The 25073-nt window shown below is 39.1% G+C and overlaps 1 protein-coding gene across 7 annotated transcripts in view; it reads right to left on the bottom strand.

Moving 5' to 3' along the window:
- The window catches only part of NTRK2 (neurotrophic receptor tyrosine kinase 2), a 207790-nt gene that overhangs the window by 117277 nt on the left and 65440 nt on the right, over window positions 1–25073 (bottom strand). For 3 of the 7 annotated variants that reach the window (XM_021380843.1, XM_021380847.1, XM_021380848.1), the window contains exon 12: window positions 8171–8242. The exons of the other annotated variants lie outside the window; for them this stretch is intronic. In XM_021380843.1, coding sequence (XP_021236518.1) covers window positions 8171–8242 — 72 coding nt within the window. The remainder of the gene's footprint in view (window positions 1–8170; window positions 8243–25073) is intronic. 7 annotated transcript variants of the gene reach the window in all.

Below are 25073 nucleotides of genomic sequence, written 5' to 3'. Positions count from 1 at the left end.
TTTCAAAAAAATACCACCACAGTATGTAAGGAGAGATCTAGGGAACTGAGCATTCTGCAAGAGCCAACAAGGACACGATTCTATTGAAGTTCTATTGAAGGCACGGGGTTAATCACAATAAACAGATTTTGAAAGGGAAAAAAAAGGTTAATATCTCAGTCTACAGAACTGACTCATGCTAAAGTGTTCACAAGCACAAATATCTATTATCTTTTCTACTGTAGAACAGAGCCAAAATTACATTCCACGTAGCAGTAACTTATTTTTTTCCCAGACATAATCAGTATAATTAGAACAATTTTTTTACAGGGACTTATTAATTTATATAAACATAGTCAAACTCTACTTCAGAATGCAAATTGCAGGTCAAATGCAATGAACGTTTTCCCATAGAAACCAAACCTTCAAGGCTAAATTTACAAACACACAGAGGAGTTGACACACTTGTAATAAATGTCTAGATGTTAGGACATGAGCTCAACGTGTAGAAGACCAGATGATTTCCTTCTGAGTGCTCCAACTGCAACACTCTAAGAACAGAAGTATTTCTCTAATTCTATGCATCTGGCTCTTTTATTTCTTTCACTTTTTTAATGAGTTCCCTGAAAACAACAAAACAAACAAACAAGCAAACAGTCTTATTTTGTGTGTAATGAAGTGATTTGAGGAAACTGAAATGAAGTTTCAGGTTTTCATTCTGGTGAGAAAAAAAAAAGAGAAAGAGGAAAAGAGAGGGATTGAAAAGGGAGAGGAAAGAGAGAGGAGGGGGTCACAGCTGTGACAAGCTGCAGGTGAAATAGTTTAATATTTAAAAATAGTTCCAGGGGAAGTAAAGAAATCTACAAATGCATTAAGCAGCAAGCAATCTGGATTTAATTTGTACACTAGCTCTCTGACCATTTGGAGTAATAAAGCTAATAGAAGCAAAATATTATGGGCAGAGTGTTTTTAGAAGATTATTTGTCATGTCCTAACTGTCTCTCATCTGGCTTCTCAGCGTTCAACAGAGTCTGTTAGGCAGGCTGAGGCAAAGCCTAATTTTGGCCCCATTTGCTGCCAGGGTACTGGATTGTGCTGGGGCACTGGATTCTGAGTGTAATGTTAGTGTTAAAATAACAGGGTGGTTATGTAAGCTATCATGCACACTTGTAGAGGAAAGTACACAAAAGGATAAAATTTAAAAAAACTATAAAAGTGGAAGAGAGCAAAAAGCTATCCATCTTCCCTGTATAAAGAATTACAGAACTTAATTCATCATTTAAGTGAACATTAAGTGTCCATCCCTCTCAGATGCAAATGTCTCAAACATAATGAAAAAAAAATACTAATTAATTCAAAACATAACCCACTGGTACTTTAATTCCAATATCAGTCTGTCATTCAGAGACTTTAGAATTCATTATTAGACTTAATACAAATTTGTATTCATTATTGGTCTTAAAGCAAAAATAGTGATTCTGCAATACACTATTTTGAGGACATCAAATTTCACCTATCTGTTCTTTTCCAAAGAGAATGTGCTAAATAAAGTACAGTATGAATTATGTTGCTGATACAGATGCAGCTGAGCCAACAGTGAGGATTTTATTTTTATTTTTTAATCTTACAGTTTACTTTCTGTAAACTGCAAGCACTGTAACCAACTATCTCAGGAGTTTTGTAAATCCATCACTCAGATGCTAGATGATCTGTAACCTCCTCAGAGTTTACTTTCACTGGGAGCTTGACAAAATATCTTTAAGACCAATTGCTTTTAGCTTTTCTGTTCATTATACTAATAGCCACATGGTTCACAAAAAAAAAAGCACAATAGAGAAAAAGGCATATATTTTTACACACTGAACTCATTCTGAAAAAAAAAGGCAATCATAGAGCTCATTCTTTACATTTACAGGGAGGATTTTTTTTTCCTCCTTTAACCAGCACACGAGATAGGCTTGACTAGTTAATGGCATCATTCTGGCATCATAATATCTAATGCATTTCAACACTGTATTTGGGAACACTACTGTTATCAGGAGAGCAGCACATCAATTGAGTCAATTTAATCATAGAATCCTTAGAGTTGGAAGGGATCTTTAAACGTCATCTAGTCCAGTGCCCCTGCAATGAACAGGGACATCCACAGCTGGATCTAGTTTCCAAAACCAGATCTTGGCCTTTCTACCTGTCCCAAAAAATCTTGATCATGTTCCATCTCACAGGAAGGAAAATGTTACAGTGTGGTCTTCTAAACATTTTCACAAAGAAAGAAATACAAAATTTTAGTTGTCTGAGATCCTTGTTAGTCTATAAGGATATGAAGAAATACATTCTGATGAGTTGGAGGCCTGCTGGCAAAATTGCAAACTTGATCTAAATTCTGCCAGAGTAAATAGAACTTTCCTGCAATTATCTCTTAACTGCATTCAGAACTAAGTTTCGTATACTCATATCTCACTCTCCAAATATGTCTCTAAATATTTGGAGTTGCATAAATTCAGAGATCCTGTACGTAAATCCAGGTGTTCACGGGGAAGCACAAGCAAAAGAAGTGTTGTTCAACTGAAAGTTCCTAAATCTTAATACACTTTCTCTCTTCACCAAGTACATGTGGTTTATCCTAAGCAGAATGTTACTTAGGGCTTTGATCCAAAGAGTATTTTGAAACAAATGATCAAATTTATAATTTTATTTTTTGCAACTTAGAGGCAACCAAGCACAACAAGACATGTATCTCTGGTCTTTTTAAATGACAGTGATTTATATGGAGAAAACTCAAACTGCTGAGTAGAAGGAAGAAAGTAAAGAGAACATGTAGTTGGATTACCTAAGAAGGTACTCTTATCAAATTTGTTATTTTCTGATTTCAAGTAGAAAATTAAATGAAATAATTCATTCCTAGTTTTATTTGCTTCTTGGATCAGAGCCACTGTTTCAAAGAGCAGTGCTGGGTAATGCAGCAGCAAAATGAGGACAAAATGTCACCTTATTTTTATTGGAAAGAAAATAAAGGCTCTTGGAGAGGTTTCTATAGAATGTTTATTGCGCAAAGAAGAGTAATGTCTTGCATCATCAGAGCAATGCCTATACAGTAGTAGAAGATAAAGATGTTTGAACAAATCCATACTTCTCCTTCTGGATTTTGCACACATCAGGCTCAGTAATGCCTTGTGTTTCAGAGCACAACTTTAACAAACATTTAACATTTTCTTTTTTTTCTGAACACTTATTTTACACAAGATAGTACTTTTCATTTACAATATTAAGAACTCTGATTATATAATTATCTATTATTCTTTTTACCTAAAGATAAAAGCATGGATAGAAGACAGAAATTAAGATCTAAGAGCTTAACATACAGATTTGGATATGCTCTAACTCATTAGAGGCCAGGAATTCCCAGAAAAATGTAGATCTCAATTTCACATTAGTCCTTTTTTCCAGATCTTCCAGTGACTAATTCTACTTGGTAATCAAAAAACTAGGACCCTAAGAGATTAAGCAGACTACCCTATAAAGTTGTACATCAAGATTAAGAGTCTTGACTCACTTACTCACTCTCTGTTTACAAAAAATAAGAAGGCAGTATGCTTTGCAGTATCATATTAACCTCAGTACTATTTATAGTAAAGCAAAACTTAAGAGGCTTTGCTCTCCTTTGTAACTCTTCAAAACACTAGGATGTTATAAAAAGATTTGTTTTCCACTATCAGTAGTTTTTCTCTAATGTTTAAATTTATGCTCCCTTGATAAGAATACATAGTTTGTCATTTTATGGATGCTGCCACCTGTGTGAGATTTCAAAATGTGCTTAATACAATTGGAGCCATTAACATTTGTGTTTCAGGCAGCATTCAATCTACTTAATGGTTCGTTTCATTAATCTACAAGTTCATAAAATGAGACAGAGGGTCAACATAATTATACGTACTTTAGTAAAGGACCCTATAAAGCTGTTCTCAGTGTGAAATGAGATAGGACCAAGAGATAATAATACTTGTCCTGTTCACCCAAAAATATTCGGGGATGACAGTCCCCTACATTGCCAATGAGGATCAGTCAATATTTTGATCTATTTTCAACTTGTCTGGAGTTTTTGTTTTGTTTCTTTCAATGATACCTTGGAAGATGCACTCGTTTTCCAAGCAGTCAGTAGAAAATGAAACATCTGCACTCTTAAGAAGAATACACTGCATCTTTCTCAAAGACAGTCATTACCCTCATGTGTTCCAGCACAATATCCAATAGACATTTCTTTTTGCAGAACTGCTCCTGATGCTGTAGTTGCTTTGCTTGCTATTGATTAGAGACAGTCAAGGATGTTAAAACCTGAGGCTCAAAACACCAGTGCTTAGAGCTAGTCAGTGTGTATATTTTATTCAGCTTCTAATTCAGGTGCAGATCAAAGGAAAAAGAGAGAGTGTGAATAAGCAACAGTTCAAACTCAGAAAACTGCAGAAACAGAAGCTTTCCATAGAACCATAGAAAAAGCATGTTAATAGAAACCCACTTTGCAGGAAAGGCTGTAACAATTAACTGTTTGCACATACATTTTAAAATAGAGATGTCTGCAGGTTATTTTACACTTCATTTGCATGTATGCCTGAGAGATCAATCAATATATCAAGGACTCTTTTCTCAAAGCTTTCTGCAAGGACTTGAAAAGTCAAAGCTGTTAAGAAAAAAGGCTGTTTACCTTATGACATCCGTAGCATTTCTGTTTAATACACTCACTGGTATGCATGTAAAATACAGAAATGCTACTACACAGATGCACTTTTGACAAGAGTCAGTTTACAGACACAAAAAGGAAGATCAGAGCACATGAAGGACACAGAATAATTCTGCTTTTCAAAGGGGTGAGACATAATCACTGTCAACTTAGAAACCTTTCTGCCTAACTCTATCTGAATACTGAAGCCAACTCTACCATCGCTTTTTAGTTTGCATAATTCCAAGAATCAACTGATATTTCACATTTTCAATGCCTGTCCTTTTGACTTGAACTGGCAAGTCAGGTTATATATGGAAATAAGGGAAAAAATGTTGCTCATTCTATTACAGTAAGGGTTATTGAACTATATTATACATATTCATTTCCAGTGGCATTATTTGGCTTACTTTTGCCTCACAATAATTTCAGTACCTTCAATTATTACAGGCCTCACAGTTGTTATTGAACAATTCTCCAGCTTCCTTCCCATGACATTTTATCTTGAGATTGTGAAGTCTGAATTATTCCTACAAGATGCATATGCTGATCACTGACTGCATCAAGTAAAGCAGTTTCTTTTACTCCACTAATTTCAACTATCTCCCTTTACAGTCATTACCATTCAACCACCTCCACATGGCAATTAATGATTTCCTTATAAAACCTGATCTGTGAAGGATAAATGCTATTGAGAAGTAGCATGGTCAATGATGAGGATAATGGGCTGAGAGAAAACAACTAAGAGGCAAATCCCAGCTATCCCAGTCACAGTTTTGCTCCATAAGCACTACTACAACATTTTTGTGCATCTTTTCCTCCTTCATTTTGTGCAGATCTTATGGCCTTTGGGCAAGAGATCACTGCAACATTGTGATTCAACTTTGGTTCAAGTACTCCTCTCCTGTTTGAAAGATTAAGACACAGGTCCCCACATACCCTCACAAATCCTAATGTAACAGGTTAAAGAACAGACAAACTTACAATCACCTTACACTGAACCTTACGCATATTGTGATCCTCCAAGATTCATTTGTGATTTGAGGGCAGAGAAGAAAGACACACGGGATGGTTCCTTATAAACATCATGACTTGTAGTTGTACCCCAGGAAGGCCATCCCAAAGTTTGGCACGCACTTCTCAGGTAGGCTGAGGTATGTAAGCTAAGGTCTTGCCTCTCTCCTAAGGCTATAGGAACTTTTCTATCTCCCCAGATGGTTCACTAAGTTGGAATCACACTGAAGACATTACCTGTCTGTGAATGTCCCTGTGATTCCACCCAAACACAGAAGATGGAGAATAACTGCCCAACTTGTTACTAAGTAAAGCAGTCTGAGTCTCCTGAAGCACAGCTCTTGGAGCCAAAAACAATGTGCACTTACTACAATTGATCCTTGGTTTGCTTTCTTCCATTCTCCACTTAACGTGAGAACAAAATGGACCTGCCTTCAGAGGGGCACTCTTCACAGGACACAGCAAGGAACAGAGGAGAACGGTACTGCAGGTTTGTCTTGAGGAAAAAGGTAAGTTCCCACTCTTTATATATATAGCTTTTATGGCATCATTTTGACAGCACTAAATATGTACTATATGTAATAGGCTAATTGCATGTAAAGTACGGTCCAAACGTCCCCATCTAAAGACTCAGCCACTTTTGTACACACAAAAGTAAATAGTTTTACTAAATGATATAATGTAATTATAAACTTAATTAACATGAAATTAATTAGACATGAGTATATAATGGATACTATTTAGTGGCTTATTGCCTTAACTGCCAGGGGAGGCTATTAGCAAGTAAGTGAGCAAGATTGTTTTCTTTTTTGAAGCTCTGTTCCTGCAACAGGAACTACTGGTTTTCCTATCCACATCTGACACACAGTATGCTATATATGCTCTATATCCTTTCTAGATTCTATTCGTCTGCTTCCACAGATGCACAACAAACCTAACTTTCCAGGCCAAGGCAACAGCAACAGAATTGGCCTTTCCTTCCTCATACATGTGGAACAACATCATGTCCTGCTACCCAACCAAAGAAGCACACTCCTGAAGATATGGACATAGTAAATTTTGTAGGGAACAGAATGGTGCAAATTAGAACTCAGTTGACTTCACCAAGTCAGAGTAATCATGCTAAAGACTTGAAAAACAAAGAGGCTCAGGGTACATCTGTGTCAGTAAAAAAGTAAAGGCCGAAGCCCACACTTTGGCAAAAGTATATCTTATTTTTTAGCCACAACTATTTCATCTATCTTTAATTACAGCACCCTTTTGACGTAGGATAAATAACACTCTCCCACACAATGTTCCAACATGGTTCCAAGGACAGCATCAGTCAAGAATTATTCACAATACCAAGTATGGATGAGGCCATCTTTTTTGAGGGATGAGGGAGAAAAGATTCTTAAATATATAGGCATGACTTATGCCCTTCCTTCAGGGCCAAAGAAAATATGCTAGTCCCTTTTGCTTTGATGACTTCAAATGCTGCTATGCTTTGCCCAAGAAGTGGTGTAATTATGCAGTACGTGCCAACCACACACTGTATCTTCTCTCCAGGGAGACTACTTAACAGATAATACAGAATTGAATTATTTCTGATTATCTGAAGTACAATGGAATGGAGAGGCTGAGTCAGTTAATGTGAAATGCATGCTAGTATTGTAACTGGTTAAATAATTTTCAAAATAATTGTAACAATTTTGTTAATGTAGGACACAAAAGCCTGATATTTGGCTTGTTCTAATTATTTAGGCTTTGGTGACACGAATCAATACTGATGAAATAGAAAGTAATTTTTTTTCATTCTCTCTGAAAAATATATTAACAAGTACTTGAGAGCTCTTGTTATTTTATTCTTGTCTGGACTGGAAAAGAAGATGATGATTGAAAACATTAGCAAACTCAAAAACAAACAAAAAAAAACCAACCCTACTCATCTTAAGACACTAGTCTAAACATGATTACTTGGGACTTTTCCACAAATACACAGCTGGGTTTGCTTACACCAAATGAATTCTTACCAAATCCTGCTTCACAATGTACTTCTAATGAATGAAACAAGACAGCAAGTTACATTCTCATTCTATTATTTAGTCCATTTAGTCCAAGTCTCCATTTATTAAATATTTCAATAGAATAAAGTCTTTTTCAAGGCCTGTTCAAATTCCTGACAATTAAAGAAATAGAACTTCCTGAATTAATAAGTGAATCAAAAATATAACAGTAATAATTCATAATTTTGGTTTATTAACATTTTTTACACCAAAATTGTCTGTATCGAATATATACATATAGGATATACATATCCGGAAAAAAAAAAAAAAAAAAAAAAACAACTCAAAACAACCACAGTACCTTATAATGATATCTGTTCTAAGAATAAATAATTCTGTAAATTCAGCACGCATATGTAGAAACAATTCAGTCTTTGCTCTTTATAGGTTAGGAGTCTGAATAGCTTTATCATCTCACCTTCATTGTCGCAGTCTTGCAACGAAAGCCATATTTGATCTACCAGACCAACTCCTTTTACTTCACCATGAACTGGAATGGAATGCATTGCCATTAATGCAATTGTCAGGGCTCAGTTTGCAACTGCCGATTCTACTCTTTCTTATATTTACATTTCTTCACCAATTGCATTATTTTCCATCCTGCTCTGCAGGAGAGAAAGTATCCATTGTGATACTTCTAGATCTTTCCTAGTTCACGTTTTTCAATTAATGATCTATACCATGAGGAAGAGCTGTCCCTGTTAACTTACATATTTTTTTTTTAATTGGTTGTACTAAACACAGCTTGTACTTGTGTTTTAGAGCTATAGAAAATTGCATGGCTTAAAAATATTCACAGAATTGGATGCCTACCTCCAGGTAGGGTCTCACAAGAGGAGAGTAGAGGAATCACCTCCCTTGACCTGATGGTCATCCTTCAAACTTAATGTCTAGATAGCTCCTTCTGAAGTCATACCTCATGGAGCACATTTTTGTTTATAGTTTTCTGCTAGGGTGTTTGCTTTTGTTGGGGATCATATAAAGACCAAAATCAAATTCAGTAATTGCCAAGTCAGTAATTCATTACATCAGTGAATCCTTAGAAGACCTACGAGGACAACAGCTTGTTCAGTACCCGGCTGAACTCTTCACTCCTAGTACTGAAATTAACCTCTAAACAACTTGTATTGCTTAAAGTTTCTCCCAGCTGCCATCTGTTGTGCCAAAGGCCCTAGTGTTCTTTTGCTGTTCCTGTAATGCAGGAGGCATTATAATGTTCTCTTCCACTTCTAATCCATGGTAGGTCAGCAAGAGCCATCAAAATGAATACAAACACTCTCAAATTAAAGAGCTGTGTCCCAAGTTTTTTAGATACTGGTTCTAAGTACTCTTCGAAACACGAAATTATGACTTTCATGTGCAAAGGCAATGAATCTCTGGCCAGTAGATCTAGACATGTTATCAATTCAATGTTGGGACAAATGTATAAAAAACAAATAAAAGCAATCACCAACCAAATGGCAATTTTAACAGTCTACATCAGTTATACGGCTTGAAAATTTGTGTAGCTATATGCTTTTATGTATATGTATACACAAAAATCTTCCAACATACTTCACAAGTCACTGAACAGCTTTGTCCTTGGAAATTATATTAACTTTAAAGTACTGGTCCCCCAGCAAAATAAAAAACCAAAAACCAATAGAAATAGATTTTCTATTACCAGCATTTTATGAACAGCATAAAATCAACAGTCTATACATAAAACTGATTTGAACCACATTAAATACTACATCAGTAGAAAGGGTAACGTGAACTGTAGACATTCTTTGACTGGTTAAGGATTACAGCTCACAGCAAATCTGGATCCATTGCATTCAACAAGCATGATTAATTGTGTTCACAGTGTTCTACAATACACTGACCCCCAGGAGTCTGCTCCTGAAAATATTATGATAACTCTTTCATGACTGTAGATGTTTAACCTTTTTAGATTTTCCTAAAAAGCAGAAGAATGAAGAGATAATGCCATAAATTTTATTTGCTATTTTTCAGTTAATATAAAAGTTATATTGGAGTAACTTTTTTGGTCTAGTATATTAGTCTACTACTTCTATTATATTCAACTCATTCTATTCAAGTTAACAGGTCTTAAATACCACTTTGAAATGACAGAATTTATATTTTTAAAAGCAGATAGATAATATTTAGCAATTTGATGTCTATGTGAAAACTGGAGCACACAGTGAGAGGCAGCACTGCTTGCCTCTTGACAAAGTATCAAATCTGTATTTCAGCAGCCTATTCAGAAAGCAAATACTTGGCTGAGAGAATACTCTAATGAGATTCCAAACAAAAGTATAATTAAGATCTTCTTCTGTATTTGTGGATGACTGCTTATGATATTTCTTAAAACAGGAAAGATATTTTACCACAATAGAAGTTTCCATCCTCATCAGAGGATCATTGTGGCCTTCCCTGCAATTAAAATACCTAATCTGGTACTTCTCTTAGCATTTGGAATATTGTTCTAGGAAGTGAGGTTAGTTATTGAGTACACAAAAAGTTTATTTAGTCTACATTGAACCAATTTCCAAAGAAGGAAAAAAATAATAAACTATTAGTATTTTTTTAAATCTACCCTTCTTTGTGCTGCACTTGAAAACAAATTTCCAAAATACGTTAAGATGGATCATAACCCATACAATAGGAATGTCCTTCACATAAAGAGAAACTATTTTCTTAAACTCAATTTTACAGACCTTGCAGAAGCAAATATCTGAAATCAAACACCATTCCTTCACAGCTGAACATACTTTCCTGGCCATAACACAACCATAGAATTACAGGGGACAGGAAGGGAGGGAAAAAGCTCCTTTCATAGAATCATAGAATCATAGAATTAGCTAGGTTGGAAAAGACCTACAAGATCACCTAGTCCAACCATCCACCTACCACCAACAACCCCACTAAACTATGTCTCCCAACGCTATATCTAAACGTTTCTTGAACATCTCCAGGGACGGTGACTCAACCACCTCCCTGGGCAGCCTGTTCCAGCGTCTGACCACTCTTTCAGAAAAGTAGTATTTCCTAATGTCCAGCCTAAATCTCCCCTGGCGCAACTTGAAGCCATTCCCCCTCGTCCTGTCACTAGTTACAAGAGAGAAGAGGCTGACCCCCAGCTCACTACAACCTCCCTTCAGGTAGTTATAGAGAGCGATGAGGTCTCCCCTGAGCCTCCTCTTCTCCACACTGAACAATCCCAGCTCCCTCAGCCGCTCCTCATAAGGCCTGTGCTCCAGACCCCTCACCAGCTTCATCACCCTCCTCTGAACACGCTCCAGGGCCTCAATGTCTTTTTTGCAGTGAGGGGCCCAAAACTGGACACAGTACTCGAGGTGGGGCCTCACTAGGGCTGAGTACTGAGGGAGAATGACTTCCCTACTCCTACTGGCAACACTATTTCTGATCCAAGCCAGGATGCCATTGGCCTTCTTGGCCACCTGGGCACACTGCTGGCTCATGCTCAGCCAAGTGTCAACCAATACCCCTAGGTCCGTTTCCTCCATACAACTTTCCAGCCACTCTGCCCCAAGCCTGTAGCACTGCCTGGGGTTGTTGCGGCCGAAGTGCAGGACCCGGCACTTGGTCTTGTTGAACCTCATCCCATTGGCTTCAGCCCAGAGATCCAGCCTGTCCAGTTTGGCTTTCATGACTGCCAAACAGTGTGACCTGAAGCTATTCATCAGCACAGCTCCCCTGTACTTGGATCAGAGCGGAACCCTCTCCTGTAATAATACAGCTTTATGTCCGAGCCTGACGATGCTAAGAGTTATTGATGACAACCTCGATTAAACTAGTAATTAAATCCTCCAGAACATTCACATGGTTGTGGAAGGGTTATAAGAAGGACAGAGACTGAGCTGCAGTTGTGACCTTGAAAGGAAAGTATTGATTGGATTTTGCCTTGTGAAAGGAAGGAGGGAAAACTGAAACCAACCATCCTGAATCATTAATGAACTCCCACTGCATGCTCCTAATTCCAATTTTTTACATATCCAAGTGGATCTTTCTTCAGCATTCCTCAAAAACAGCATTTTCAAACAATTCATTGAAAGAAACTGCAAATTCATTCTAGACAACATGATCCATATTTAGGCAACAACTGAAAAGGTGTCCCTTTTTCTAAATTTTAGACTGTGTAAGATATATAAAATGTTTTCTATGTTTTCATATGCACACACAAAGGTCTGGTTTATATATATTATGTTTATTACTGTGAGCAAGCAAAAAATGATACTGATTGCCCATGCCACCACCTGGGCATTCATAGTACCCACTGATGCAGAATAGGATTTTTCAGTCTCTGGATCTTTCCTAGGGTTGAAAGGCATTTGAGCACACTTTCTATGAAGAATAACCATTTCGCTCTAAAAAATAAATGTGTTTTTCTAAACAGAAAGGAATGATGAAATACATTTACAAGAAAAGTAGTAATTTACATAGCAGGAAAAGACCAAGAAACTGCTTCATTGTGTTGTTTAAGCACTGAAGCAATTTAGAAGGGTAAAACGGGAAGAAGAAAGCCAACAATTAGATGAGATGTTTGAAGGTGTATGGTAATTTTCTCCAAATTTATCTTACATTTCACTACATCCTCATTCTGACTTTTTCCTCCTCAATATTTTTTTTTTCATTTTTCTTGTAAAGTTTCCTTTCCTACAAATTATTTCAAACAGCTTTCAACTGGATATATTCAGTTACTGTGCTGCTTGCTACAACACAGAGAAAGCTTCCTTTTGCCATCTTGGCTCACCTAACAGTCGTACTGCAAATGATTCTCTAGATATTAATTACTAGTTATTCTTCAGAGAAGTAATAACTTTTGTTATTAAGGTTACAGAACTGCTCTTCCAATTTCAAAAAGCTTTTATTTAACAAACCAACCATGCTAGGAGACTGAATAAACATTAAGCCAAGAATTTTTTTAAAACATGATCAGGCCATGAGAACATGAAGAAAACTATCAAACAGCCAAACGACCACTGATTGTAGACATACTCTTGGAAAGATGCTGGTCAACAAAGACAGGTACACCAACAAGGTGAAAAGATGAAAATACTTTTTTATTTACCATCCACTGAATGAAGGAACAAATACAACAACTTCTTTTCTCACTGTCACATGGCAATGCACTGGCAGAAGTCCATAGATTGTATCTGCACAGAGGAGTGCTCAATACTGTCAAAGACTGTAAGCTCATGGATGTAAGAAACGGGTTATTTTCAAAGAATCTTCTAGTTTCTATTTTAGCAGCCTATTTAATTACCAGCATTTCCACTTTATAGAGATCAGAAATCTTCCTTAAAAAACCAGTGGCTTAGAAGCTGATACTTCTACCACTCTTTTTTTTCAAGGACAATACAGTAGCACTGGCAAAGTTCGAGAATAACTACTAGCAGTATTAAACTTAGGTAACTTGTATACCAATAGCACAGCAAAACCCATTGCATTAATACTGATAGTAGTGATGTAAAATAAAATGGTAACTGTTATCTTACTAAAAACATATAGGCCATTAAAAATTCTGAACTGCAAAATCGCAGTCAAAAGGAGATTATATCTTTTGCCCTACATTCTGAAACACAAAGTTCTGCTCACTGTGGAAATTTACATTTTTGTATGCTAGTGAAAAAAATTCTGAAAAAGAATAAAGGATTATCAGTAAAGAGCAAGCAAGCCTGGGAATAAAAAGGACATTTACTTAAGTAGGACTGAAAGAGATGAGCGGTGGATTACAGTGACAGGCTACAGATGAAAGAAAGCGTGAAAACCTGCACTGTAACAAAACCAGAAACCAGCAGTCTTACTAAAAAATTGCAGAGTGACCACACAGTAAATTTAGCAAGAATTTGGCAGTTGACAGACCAAGGTCCACAAGTGCCCTACCTGTGAAGTCAGTCACAGTGCTTATCCTGCACCAACCTGGAGCTCCTGTTTCCACCAGTGGTGTTTCCATGATCAAAAAGCAATAGCATGTAGCAGCCAGGCTAGAACAAACAGGTTTGCTCTTGCTGCTGGCCAAGCTCTGCAGCACCCATCACCACAACACAGTCTGCTGTTCTGATTTAAGAAGTCTAATCAGGTACTTCTATGCATACAATTATTTGCACACTGTGGGTGGGAGAGGCCTCATTTTTCTCCTTCAGTCGTGATTTTAGTTGCACACACTGAACATTACTGTATTCCTTGAAATACCCCAAGGAAGCCTATCCACTGCCCGCCTACTGTATTCTTCTCTGAAGTGTTCACATCCAGTCTTGTGACCCATGTGAGCAGCACAGATCAGACGAAGAAAACCTCTGCCAACAGAGGTGTCCTGGCTAGGGGCCAGGCTGACTGCCACCATGCTCTTCACAGAGCTCTGCAGAAGAAACTTTCATACCTTACTTGCAACAGCTGTGGCAATATATTTATATTTATTTCTCTGTCCTACCAGTTCAATTTTCAGTATTCAATACAAACCGAGGTTTAATTTTTTTATTTGCTTTGTTTTCTTTAAAAAGTGTACAGGAACTCATGACTACACAGACGCACTGTGGAGCACAAGAAAAGACAGCTGACAGCAAGACACTTAGGAGAAGGACATCTATCCCAACAGAAGCACAGCTCTTTTCCTCTGGTCCCATGATACTATTCTGAAATGTACATACCTTGTGGTATCACATTTCACGCTAACAAAGAAACTCTAGTCACGCAATTCCATTGATTACAAGATCTTGACTTCAGGTTGGCAGCAGTTTGAGAGAAGATCCATCTTCCCAGGCTTTCACTCTGCTGCTCCTAGTACCAGCTAGACAGTTACTATGACTGGACTAGGTTTGAGAACCTTTGCAAGACATCTGTGAAGGATGCATTCCCAGTACTGACCTGATCTAGAACAAATTCACATTATTGTGATGGGACTCATTATCTGCTCCTTTTCTGACTGACACTTCATCAGGGCTGATACTCTCAAAGGTCTGTATCCTCCCCCTTTTACTGTCTTTTCCTCATTCACTTTCCTGCCATTTATTGACCACCTTTTCAAAGCCAGGCTGGGGCCACCCACACAGACAGGCAGAACTCACAGTAACCATCTATCATCCCTCCAGCTGATGGAAGTTAGTCCCACTTGTGCCATCATAATTAAATGTTGCATCTTCAATCCTAGCAACTACTGCACAATTTCTTGCTCCTGTCTTAATCCTCTCCCCAGTTTCTTTCTGCTCAGAATATTATCAGTCCTTCTAGTATGAAAATGAAGAAGGGTATGATTTTTCACTTCTTTAGTATGCTTTCTGTTAGCTATATCACAGTCTTCTCCTTAACTATACTGAAACCTTTTCCTTCTTCCTCCTATCACAGTTTAAGAAACTTCCTACTTCCTCACTTCCTCTAGTCTTCTCACTTGCCCCACAGACCTCCCCTCCTAGTTTCCCTTAACTTAGTTTTCAGATTCTCCCTTACTCTGCTCTGTCATTTCTCAATTTGCCTAACTTTCTCCCACAACCAAGACAGACTTTTTTCCCTTTTAGAAAAAAAAAAGTAAACCGTCCATCTCTCAGACTATTACTTCTATTTCGCATTGATCTCACTGAAGGAATTGCAGGGGGTCACCTGGTGTTACTGTTGGTTTGTTACCTTCTGGCGGTGATCATTCTGGTCTGGACTGAGGACCTTACTTTACTCCATGTAGTCCTGACTTTTGACTACATTTCCTACTACCTCTACCTAACATACTATTCACTTTCTGTGCTAGGAGTTTTGCATGATTTGTGGTTTAGACCTATTTTTCCAATCCAAACTGCCACACGCTGCACTTCTTTACAAAACAATTATTGAATTCCTTACGACAAGTCTCATAAAAAAGAAAATTAAATTATTTTCACAAGCAATGGTCAAGATGATGCTAGTACAAGGGATCTCCAATGACATTTAGTTCTGCTGAAGACAGACTAAAATCTACACGGAGAGCTACAAAACATTATTTTGTAGAAAAGGAAAAACAAATCTGTTCAATTTGGCTGCAGGAATCATGCAAACCCATGCAAAATTAATTCCAACTCACTTTGCTTGTTTTTCCATCTTTAATATTTCAAACATGTTTTTCATGATTAGCAGCCTTTTTTAATTAAATGAAAAAACAGAAATGTGTCAGATGTACAGCTGTATTTTAAGATGTGAATCATAGCCAGTGAAGCCATGAAGTACTTCAAAAATTGACGTGTTTGTGGTTTTTTTGTGTGTGTGTTTTTTTAAGTGACTAAACTATGAGCATACTGCACACTGAAACACCAGAAAGTTCTGTTAAGGAAAAGAGAAAACTACCTTCAGCCACATTTAGGAAGATAATTATCTGCAGACTGCTGACAGGTTACACACCAAACCAAGAATGTTTGGCATATATAAACATGAATATGAACATGAACATGAATGTTCATGAACACCTCTGTCTGTGTGAAAAGGATTCAGTCTACTGCCCGTGTTCATAACTACCACTGAACACATGAAGTTTTCTCACTGGCATCAGCAAAGTACCTTTTGCTATACCATTTATGTTTCCACAATGCTGTCAGATATATCTATACTGCAGCTAAGGGCACCCCCTAAAATTTCAGTTCAGCTTTTCCATGAACATTTTGTAGCTAAGGTTCACCTAGGAGAGTTGTCCTGATGTACATCTTGTCCAGGGCAGGCTCAGGAGAGACCTTATTAGCTGAGGCTCCTTCCTGTTATCTCCTTTGTGAGTTCTGCTGCGGAAGCAATGCTCCAGCAAAACACTGATATTTCATCCCTGATGTAAGAAGCCATTTAAGAATCACTCTAATGTGCCTCCCTCATCAAGAGGTTAGTGTGTTACAGTGCCAAGGTTAACTGAGGAGCTGAAGGCCAAGATTAAGTTCCACCTATTCTCTGTGAGGATTTAGTTTCCCATGTTACTATAAAGATACTTTCCTAGATACTCAGGGAAGATGACACAACCAACCACAGGAACTCTGCCTGCTGCACTTCTCTCCCTAAAGAAACACTCACCCTCATCAACATAAATGAGCCCAATTCGCATCTACACTCCATTACTAGCAGGCTAGAATAAAGGGGTCATTGTGTAAGAAAAAGTCAAGCTCACTGACCTTTTTTTCTTAAATGAAGGATGCCATCAGCATACCAACATCTTTAGATCCCAAACATGCATTCTGTCCAGCCCACTTCCACCTCCCCCTCTCTGTTGAACAAGGACAAGACTTCAGTTTTAAACATTAACAAGACAGCTCACTGATTAAGTAACAGTACTAAACACCAAATTCTGAACACTCCACTGTAACTGAGTTTTTTCTTTTTTTTTCCCCTGAAAACAAACCAGAGACCAAGTTGTTAAACTGAAATTCTGAACTGATTTAAAATGAAATATTTCCATAACATTGCTCACTGTCCTGAATGCTTTTCCAGGATTGTAAGAGAGAAGAAAGGTTAGCAGTACCCAGCTGCAATTGAATGAACTGGAAAAACACAGGATATCTAAATAGCTGACTTTGAAGTATCTAATTAAGGTTTAAGTAAACTTGAAGGTTAGGACAGCTGGAGACCTAGAAAATTCCCAACAGCCCGATGCCTTGTAGTTAAAAGGCAAATAATAAATAACAGGAATAAATGTAATGTGCATAAAATAGTGGCAAAGTGAGCACTGTTCCAATGCCAGCTGGTATATACAACGGAGCATACAAACTTCATTTTTCACTTGCAGTGGTCAGTGATAATGGTGCTCAGACTTACGTTTTATGCAATCAGAACACCTGTTTGTGGAAGCATAGCTTTTATTTAGCATAGTTAAATACATTTAGCATAGCTAAATAGCATAGTCTGTATTTAGCTACACTAAATACAAGACAGAATTATTGTCCTAGATTCTGAGAGCAAATCAAGATTTGCAAAACTTACCACCACTGCAGTATTTAAGCATTTAGATGCTAGGCAATGTCACTGCAATTAATAATGAAGGTATTATGGCATGAGCGTTTTTCAAAGTACACAGATGGGTCACAGCCAGTTGCATAAATGACTGCAAACACGTGGTTGGAATTCCTCTCCCTTTGGTGCCAGAGGGTAAGGCTGCGAGAGCCCAAAGCTGCCGCAAAACACCAGCATGCTCTGGATTGCTGCTAGAGAAAGAAGGTACAGGATGGTAGAATAAGATAGCCCTGCCCTACTCTTCAGAATAGCAGCTCTTCATAATACACATTCTGCATCTTTGGGTCTGAAGCATGCTACTGGACAGATACTTCCAGCCTCTGCAGGTCCTGCAGGAATACATAGACCTGATCTCAGGAGCTGTTTAAACACACTAGAGGGAAAAGCAGGGGACTCAGACTATCTCAAGTCTCTCTGTGGACAGCATGCTCTTGGGACAGCATGGTGTAACAGCCTAAAACCATAACGTTGCTCATTTTCTCTTTTCATTAGGTGTGATGCTACTCTTGTGCATGCCACATGTACTCTGGCATGCATTGTGTGTAAGATCAAGGTATAGGCTGCTTTTCCAAGGAGATAAAGAAAAAACATTTTCTCCAATTTCTCTGCAGTCATACTAGATCGTCTGGCGAATTACTGGGGGATTTTACACAAAATCAAGTCTAAGCAATTCCAAACCACAGCTTTGCTAAAATAAAGCCAGGTGTACTTATTTTACACTCTTCTTCGTAAGAGCAACAGAATGCTTAAGGAACAGAGAGAAGGGGAGTTTCTTCCCTTGCTAACCTGCCTGTGTGTGATAAGCATAACTAAGAACGCAAGAACAGCCACATCAGCCCAACCAAATAAACATCTATTTCCCTGCCTATGACAGGGGCCAAAAGTGTGTGCTTAAGGGATCATATAAGCACAAAGCAAATGCACAGTCACATTTATCCAGAATACCTTTGCAGCCCAAAGCCTTCATGTGCCAGAGGTAATGTCTTTGTGCATTATAGCTGTATCACTCAGATTCAGTGCCTCTGTGCCATTTGCCCGGGGTTTACCATATCACTGGCAGGTCGCATGAATTCTTCTGATGGCAGCAGAATAGCCTGCACTGATGTTTGCCTGGAGCATTCAGGTAGATTTCAGTGCAAGAGCAGCTGCAAAGCACAAGATTCAGACATCAAGAGGAGTTATGCTACCTGCCTAGCCGAGAAGCTGGCACTCAGAATCACAGAAAGAAGGAAACATAGCAGTGGAGACTTATCTACTGGTCTGCAAGATGACTGAGGGCTCTGAGAGCTCACAGGAATACCCTAAGAGAATGTCACGGATCAGAAATCTTTACTGGCATACCTACAAACACAGAAGCTGGCTGCCTGTTTCAATTTGACCTTTGAGTAGCTACAGTGTGAGAGACATTCAACAAAATAACATCTGCATCAGAGCCAGCTGAGGACAGGCTGCTTTTAGTCATGGGAAGAGGACAGATAACAGTGCAGAGAATGCAGGGGTACATCATAGAGGTCCTCTTCAAATAAATTTAAGGAAGCTGAGAAATTCTGGTTCAGGTATGAAATGAGAAAGATGAAGTATTTCTGTGAGGTACATTCCTGCTGCTGCCTATTGATGAAAATCACAGCAATGCAACTTCTTGAAACTGCACAAACATTCAGAGACTACGCCACAAAATGTTCTTGGAAGACTTTGGGCATCATAGGTTTCAGCTGTGGCCACCAGCTCATTTTTCTGGGTTCTCCCAGATGAAACAAAAGGCTCTTGTAACTCACTGATCTTAAAAGAGTGTTTCTCTGCACTCTTTTGTTGTTTATCATGTCTTCTGTCCAGAACCAAAGTTAAAACTTCTACTTGAAAAAGCCATGCAGTGTCCATGATGCGGTTGGAGACAACTTTAATGGCATGGTTGTTCCCGACAAGGCTGATGACAGAGAAACTCCTCCTTGCACTATGGATGCTGGAGACCCATCCCTCCTGTTACTCTATGAGGATGATGTGTTTAAAACACAAAATGAATCTGAGAGAAAAAGCCCAGTTCTAACTTCTCAGGCACAGCTAACATTGAGAGCAGAAAAGAAAAAGGAGCTGGCAGAAGCAGGAGGACCACAGTCAGGCTAGCTGGCCAAACTGTAAGTGACATACTCTGTAACTTCTCAGAAACATCAGAAGGACTTAGTAAAAATAATACTTCCTACAGGTTTGCATTATTCCATGCAAAATTCAGCTGAGTGTGTTCAGGGTGTTCAGCTGTACTGGGAATCTGAGAAATGGCAGCATTAACCTTTAAAACTAGGAATAAAACAAATCTAGAATCTAGAACTAGCGATAGTTCCTGAACTGCTACTTTTGTCCATTTCACTTCATGATAAAGGACACTGTTCCCAGCACCAGCCCCCCCTCAGCCCACTTCTTTAGGAAGCTCCAAAAATCAAAACAAAATGGTAAGATTCTCATCTCCTCCATCTCCTCCTTTTATTTTTTTTTTAATAAAAATCTCAGAGAAATAAAGCTGATCTTATTTTCTTAGATCTGCTTTCTCATTTCCATGCAGGTAGTGCCAGTTCATCCTGGTTTCTGACACTAGCAAAGTGAACAGGCATAAAAGAGACAGTACAGGGCAGAGAACAACAAGAAGAGCAAATGCATAGTATCAGAGGCACTGAGAGAGAGAGAGATAGGTTATTTAATAACCACATTCCAGTAGTGGACAATACTGAGTAGGAGACACCTTGGTCCCTGGTGTCCTGGAAAAGCAGTCCCCACCTGCAGTCCCCACCCTCCAGCTTTATTACCAATAACAGATAGGAAGCTTTAACAGCTATAGACACCTGTGACATTCATGACCAGGATCCACAAGAAGAAACTGTACTGCCAGCCCACTGTGGATATCCAGCTTTGGATGCAGTGGCAATGAGACAGTGGAGTTCAGGATCTTGTGCGGAAGAAACAGGGCAATAAGCAGGATTGCAACCCTGAACTTCAAGAGAGCCAACTTCGACTTTGTTAAGGACCTATTTGGAGGTATGCCATGTGTTAGAAGATTGGAAGATAAGGGAGCCCAAGAGAGTTGGCCAGCATTCAAGTACCACTTCCTCTGAGTTCAAGATCAGTGCAACTCTAAGAAATTGGGCAAAAGTGGCAGGAGACCAGCATGGATTAGCAAGGAGTCCATGGAAAAATTCAAATGGAAGGAGAAAGTCTAGGGAAGGTGGGAAAAGGGTCTATCCACTTTGGAAGAATACAGGAACATTGTCAGGGCATGCAGGAATGCAAAAAGGAAGGCTAAGACCCACTTAGAATTAAATCTGGAGAGGGAGGTTGAGGACAACAAGAAAGGCTTCTTTAGGTGAACCAACAAGAAAGGAAGACTAGGGAAAATGTGCGCCTGCTGCTGAATAAGGAAGATGTTCTTGTAATGGAGGACACTGAGGAGGCAGAGTTACTGAATGCTTTCTTTGCTTCAGTCTTTACTGCTAAGACTGCCCCCAAGGAAATAAGAGAGTCTGAAGAAAGGAAGACTTCCCCTTCGTGGAGGATCTGGCCAGAGATTGTCTAGGCAAACTCAAAGCATATGGGCCCAAAGGGTTGCACCCATGAATGCTGAGGGAGCTGGCAGAAATCACTGTCAAGTCGCACTCAATCATCTTTGAAAGGACATGGGGACTAGGAGAAGTTCTTGAGGACTGAAGGAAAGCCAGTGTCACTTCAGTCTTCAGGAATGACAAAAAGGAAGACCTGGGAAACTACAGTCCAGTCAGCCTCACCTCTGTCCCTGGGAAGGCGATGGGACAACTTATTCTGGATGTCATCTCCAAGCAAGTAAAAGAAAAAGAAGGTTATTGGGATTAGACAACACGGATTTGCCAACGGGAAATTATGCTTAACCAATCAGGTAGCCTTCTACGGTGCCACAACCAGCTGGGTAGATGAGGACAGAGCAATAGCCATTATGTACCTTGACTCCAGCAAGGATTTTGACACTGTCTCCCATAACATCCTCACTGGTAAGCTTAGGAAGTGTGGGATATAAGAGTGAACAGTGAGGTGGACTGAGAACTGCCTGACTGGCAGAGCTCAGAGGACTCCGATCAGCAGCACAGAGTCTACTTGGAAGCCTGTAGACAGCAGTGTTCCCAGCTGTGGTCTTGTTCAACATCTTCATCAGTGAGCTGGATGAAGGTATAGAATGCACCCTTAGCAAATTTGCTGATGATGCGAAGCTGGGAGGAGTGGCTGACACACCAGAAGGCCATTCAGAGAGACGTAGAAAGACTGGAGGGCTGGGCATAGAGGAACCTCGGGAGGTTCAACAAGAGCAAGTGCAAAGTCCTACAGCTGGAGAGGAATAAACATACGTACCAAAACAGGTTAGGGGATGACCTGCTGGAAAGGAACTCTGCAAAGGACCTGAGCGTCCTTGGGGACAACAGGTTGGCCATGAGCCAGCAGTGTCCCCTTGTGGCCAAGAAGGCCAGTGGTATCCTGAGGTGCATTAAAAAGAGCATGGCCAGCAGGGTGAGGGAGGTGATCCCCCTCCTCTGCTCTGCTCTAGTGAGGCCACATCTGGAGTACTGTGTCAAGTTCTGGGCTCCCCAGTTCAAGAAAGTCAGACAACTGCTGGAGAGAGTCCAGCGGAGGGTGACAAAGAAGTTGAGGGGGATGGAGCATTTCTCTTATCAGGAATGGCTGAGAGAGCTGGGACTGTCCAGCCTGGAGAAGACTGAAGGGTGGCGTCAAGAGGAAAAGGCCAGACTGTTGGTGGTGGCCAGCAACAGGACAAGAGGCAATGGACACAAACTGGAATGCAGGACATTCTTCATGAACATGAGGAAAAACTTCTTTTCTGTGAGGGTGACAGAGCACTGGAACAGCCCAGAGAGGCTGCGGAGTCTCCTGGAAATAATCAAAACCTGCCTCAATGTTTTCCTGTGCAACCTACTGTAGGGAACCTGCTTTAGCAGGGGGTTGGACTAGTTGATCTCCAGAGGTCCCTTCTAGCCCCTACGATTCCACAATTCTATGAGACACTCCTGTCTAAAAAGGCAATTCTTATTTTTACATATGGCTTTGGGAGCAGCCTAGAAATCTACATGAAAATGGGCAATACCATTTCTACTTGACCCTTACACTTGTTTACGGAGAGAAAAGGCATTATGTGTAACAATTTTTCTCATCCTTAAAGTAGAATATCATCCACGCTGGTGACTGAATATAGCCATAGTCTCAGAAGTGAATAAATGTAAAAGGTTAAAACAGTGCCCATGAGAAGCAGGAAGGCATACTTACATCACAAAGTGAGGAAGCACAGGGGAGGTACCACATCTTCTGTAAGAGAATTGCGAACGACTATGAGTCACTTGGAGAATTGTGTGTTCAGCTATCCATAAAGAAAACACCTTGGGGAATTCACAGGTTGCAGTGCTGAGGCTGTGTCAAGAACTAATACACCAAGCTGCTCCTAGCCTGTAGATATCCATGGAAATGACAAACGTGTATGGGTTTATGCTGGTGGGTAGGCATATGTGTGTGAAAAAGAGATATAAAAAGGACCCATTCATTCAAATAAAACAATCATCTTATTTGAAATTTTGCCCAGAACTGAAACAAAACTAAAGCATTTTTTTTTCTAGATATTCAAGTAGCTTGGCTAGCTTTTGTCTATATTTTTCTTTTGAATTTTATACTTCTCATTTTCTTCCTAAGCAGCAACAGCATTGCTGCAACAATGTTTTTACAGCATTTCTTGTTCATTCTGAAAAAAGAAGTGTCATGAATCTTGCAAAAAGAGAAAGATCTATTTTTAATGCTTTTTTCCAAATATTCATGTTCAAGGAGTATAGTACTATGAGAACATACAAACAAATCAAAGGCACTATCAGACGCATTAAAGAAAGCTGTTGATAAAAAGTTACTCTTGTGTGTTCTTGCAAGATCAGACATGAAAGAACAAGCAGTTTGCCCCGTTTGGGGAAAGTTCAAATAATTATCAGAAAACTTTAAAAATCATATGCAATCTCTGAGCAGTTTTTGCTTGGGTGGCTCTTCTAGACACACATTTACTTGGAAGATACTTAAATGAGACTGATTCTGTTGTAATTTCATCCATGCTACTTTAAAGGACATAGCTCCACTGCAGGAAGCAGAACAATAGCATCTGTAGAGACAGCTACAGCACAGTGTGCTGTGCAAAACAGTCTCTGAGCTCATGGTGAATCTTTCCCTGTGGTGTGAAACACAATACCAAAAGCTTTTACAGGAATGAAACAAAAAAAGGCACTCCAACTGCACACAGCATCTGCTAACAGAATTCATAAGTAGCTAACATGGACAGGCATTTAAAAGCACAACATTATGAACCAGATAATTAGAACATTATCCACTATTCAGGACAAGCACAGGGATTCCCAAATTCAGGAGACAGGAAAAAAAAAATTAAAAAAAAAGAGTTAAAACTTAGAGTCTGAAACAGAAGTCGATGCAATTCAACCACAGTAGGAATCCTACATCAATCTTTGAAAGCTGAGGAATGCAAACACATGGAAACTCACATAAAATCTCCCAGGTATTGTAAAACCAGTGGAACAAAGAAGTCCTAATCAACATACGCTGGTAATCCCCAGTAGTGTTACTCAGCTGACATTCACATACCTGAATCACGTAATTCTCATGAAAAAGATGTCACTTTACCGTAAGTAGCATGCATTCTACTTTAAACCTAAAGGAAAAAAAACTGTACTGTAAGGGTAATTGAACACTGGTACAGTTTGCCCAGAGAGGCTGTGGAGTCTCCATATTTGAAGACCTCCAATCCTGGCTGTACACAGCCCAGAGCACCCTGCTGTAGCTCACTCTGCTTTCAGCACTGGGATGTTGGATCAGACACTACTCAGATTGACTGCCAGTGTCAGCTGTGCTATGTTGTTATGAGGTAGACCAGACTGCAGGAGCAACAAAAGAATTGCTCAAACAGCACCTCTGCCAGCAGACCCTTCCAAATTAACCAGTTTGCTAGCTGGAGATGGAGATACAAATGATCCAATTTCTACCTTAACAGAAGGAAAGCCTTCTATTTACCTACTATTCATGTTCACACCTATGTTGTTTTAGAACTGTTTTTTAGCACCTAATTTCCTAGCATCATCTAGTCTCAGCGTTTGTCAAATGGTGATCTCCATGATTTTGTAGCAAATGGTACTTACAGCATTGGAAACCTGGGGCCACTTCAAATAAAAATAAAAATAAAATAAAATAACAATAAGCTGGCTCTGCTATTCTTTGTTCCTTCTCTTTCTTCCTATTCCTTCACTACATCTGAGTACTTTCTTCAATCTATTTTTGTGCTTGCTCTCACTCTAGTTACAGACAAA

This window comes from Numida meleagris, chromosome Z (genome assembly GCF_002078875.1).
Source record: "Numida meleagris isolate 19003 breed g44 Domestic line chromosome Z, NumMel1.0, whole genome shotgun sequence".
NCBI classification, from domain to species: Eukaryota; Metazoa; Chordata; class Aves; order Galliformes; family Numididae; genus Numida; species Numida meleagris.
This window is presented reverse-complemented; position numbering and strand designations above follow the sequence as displayed.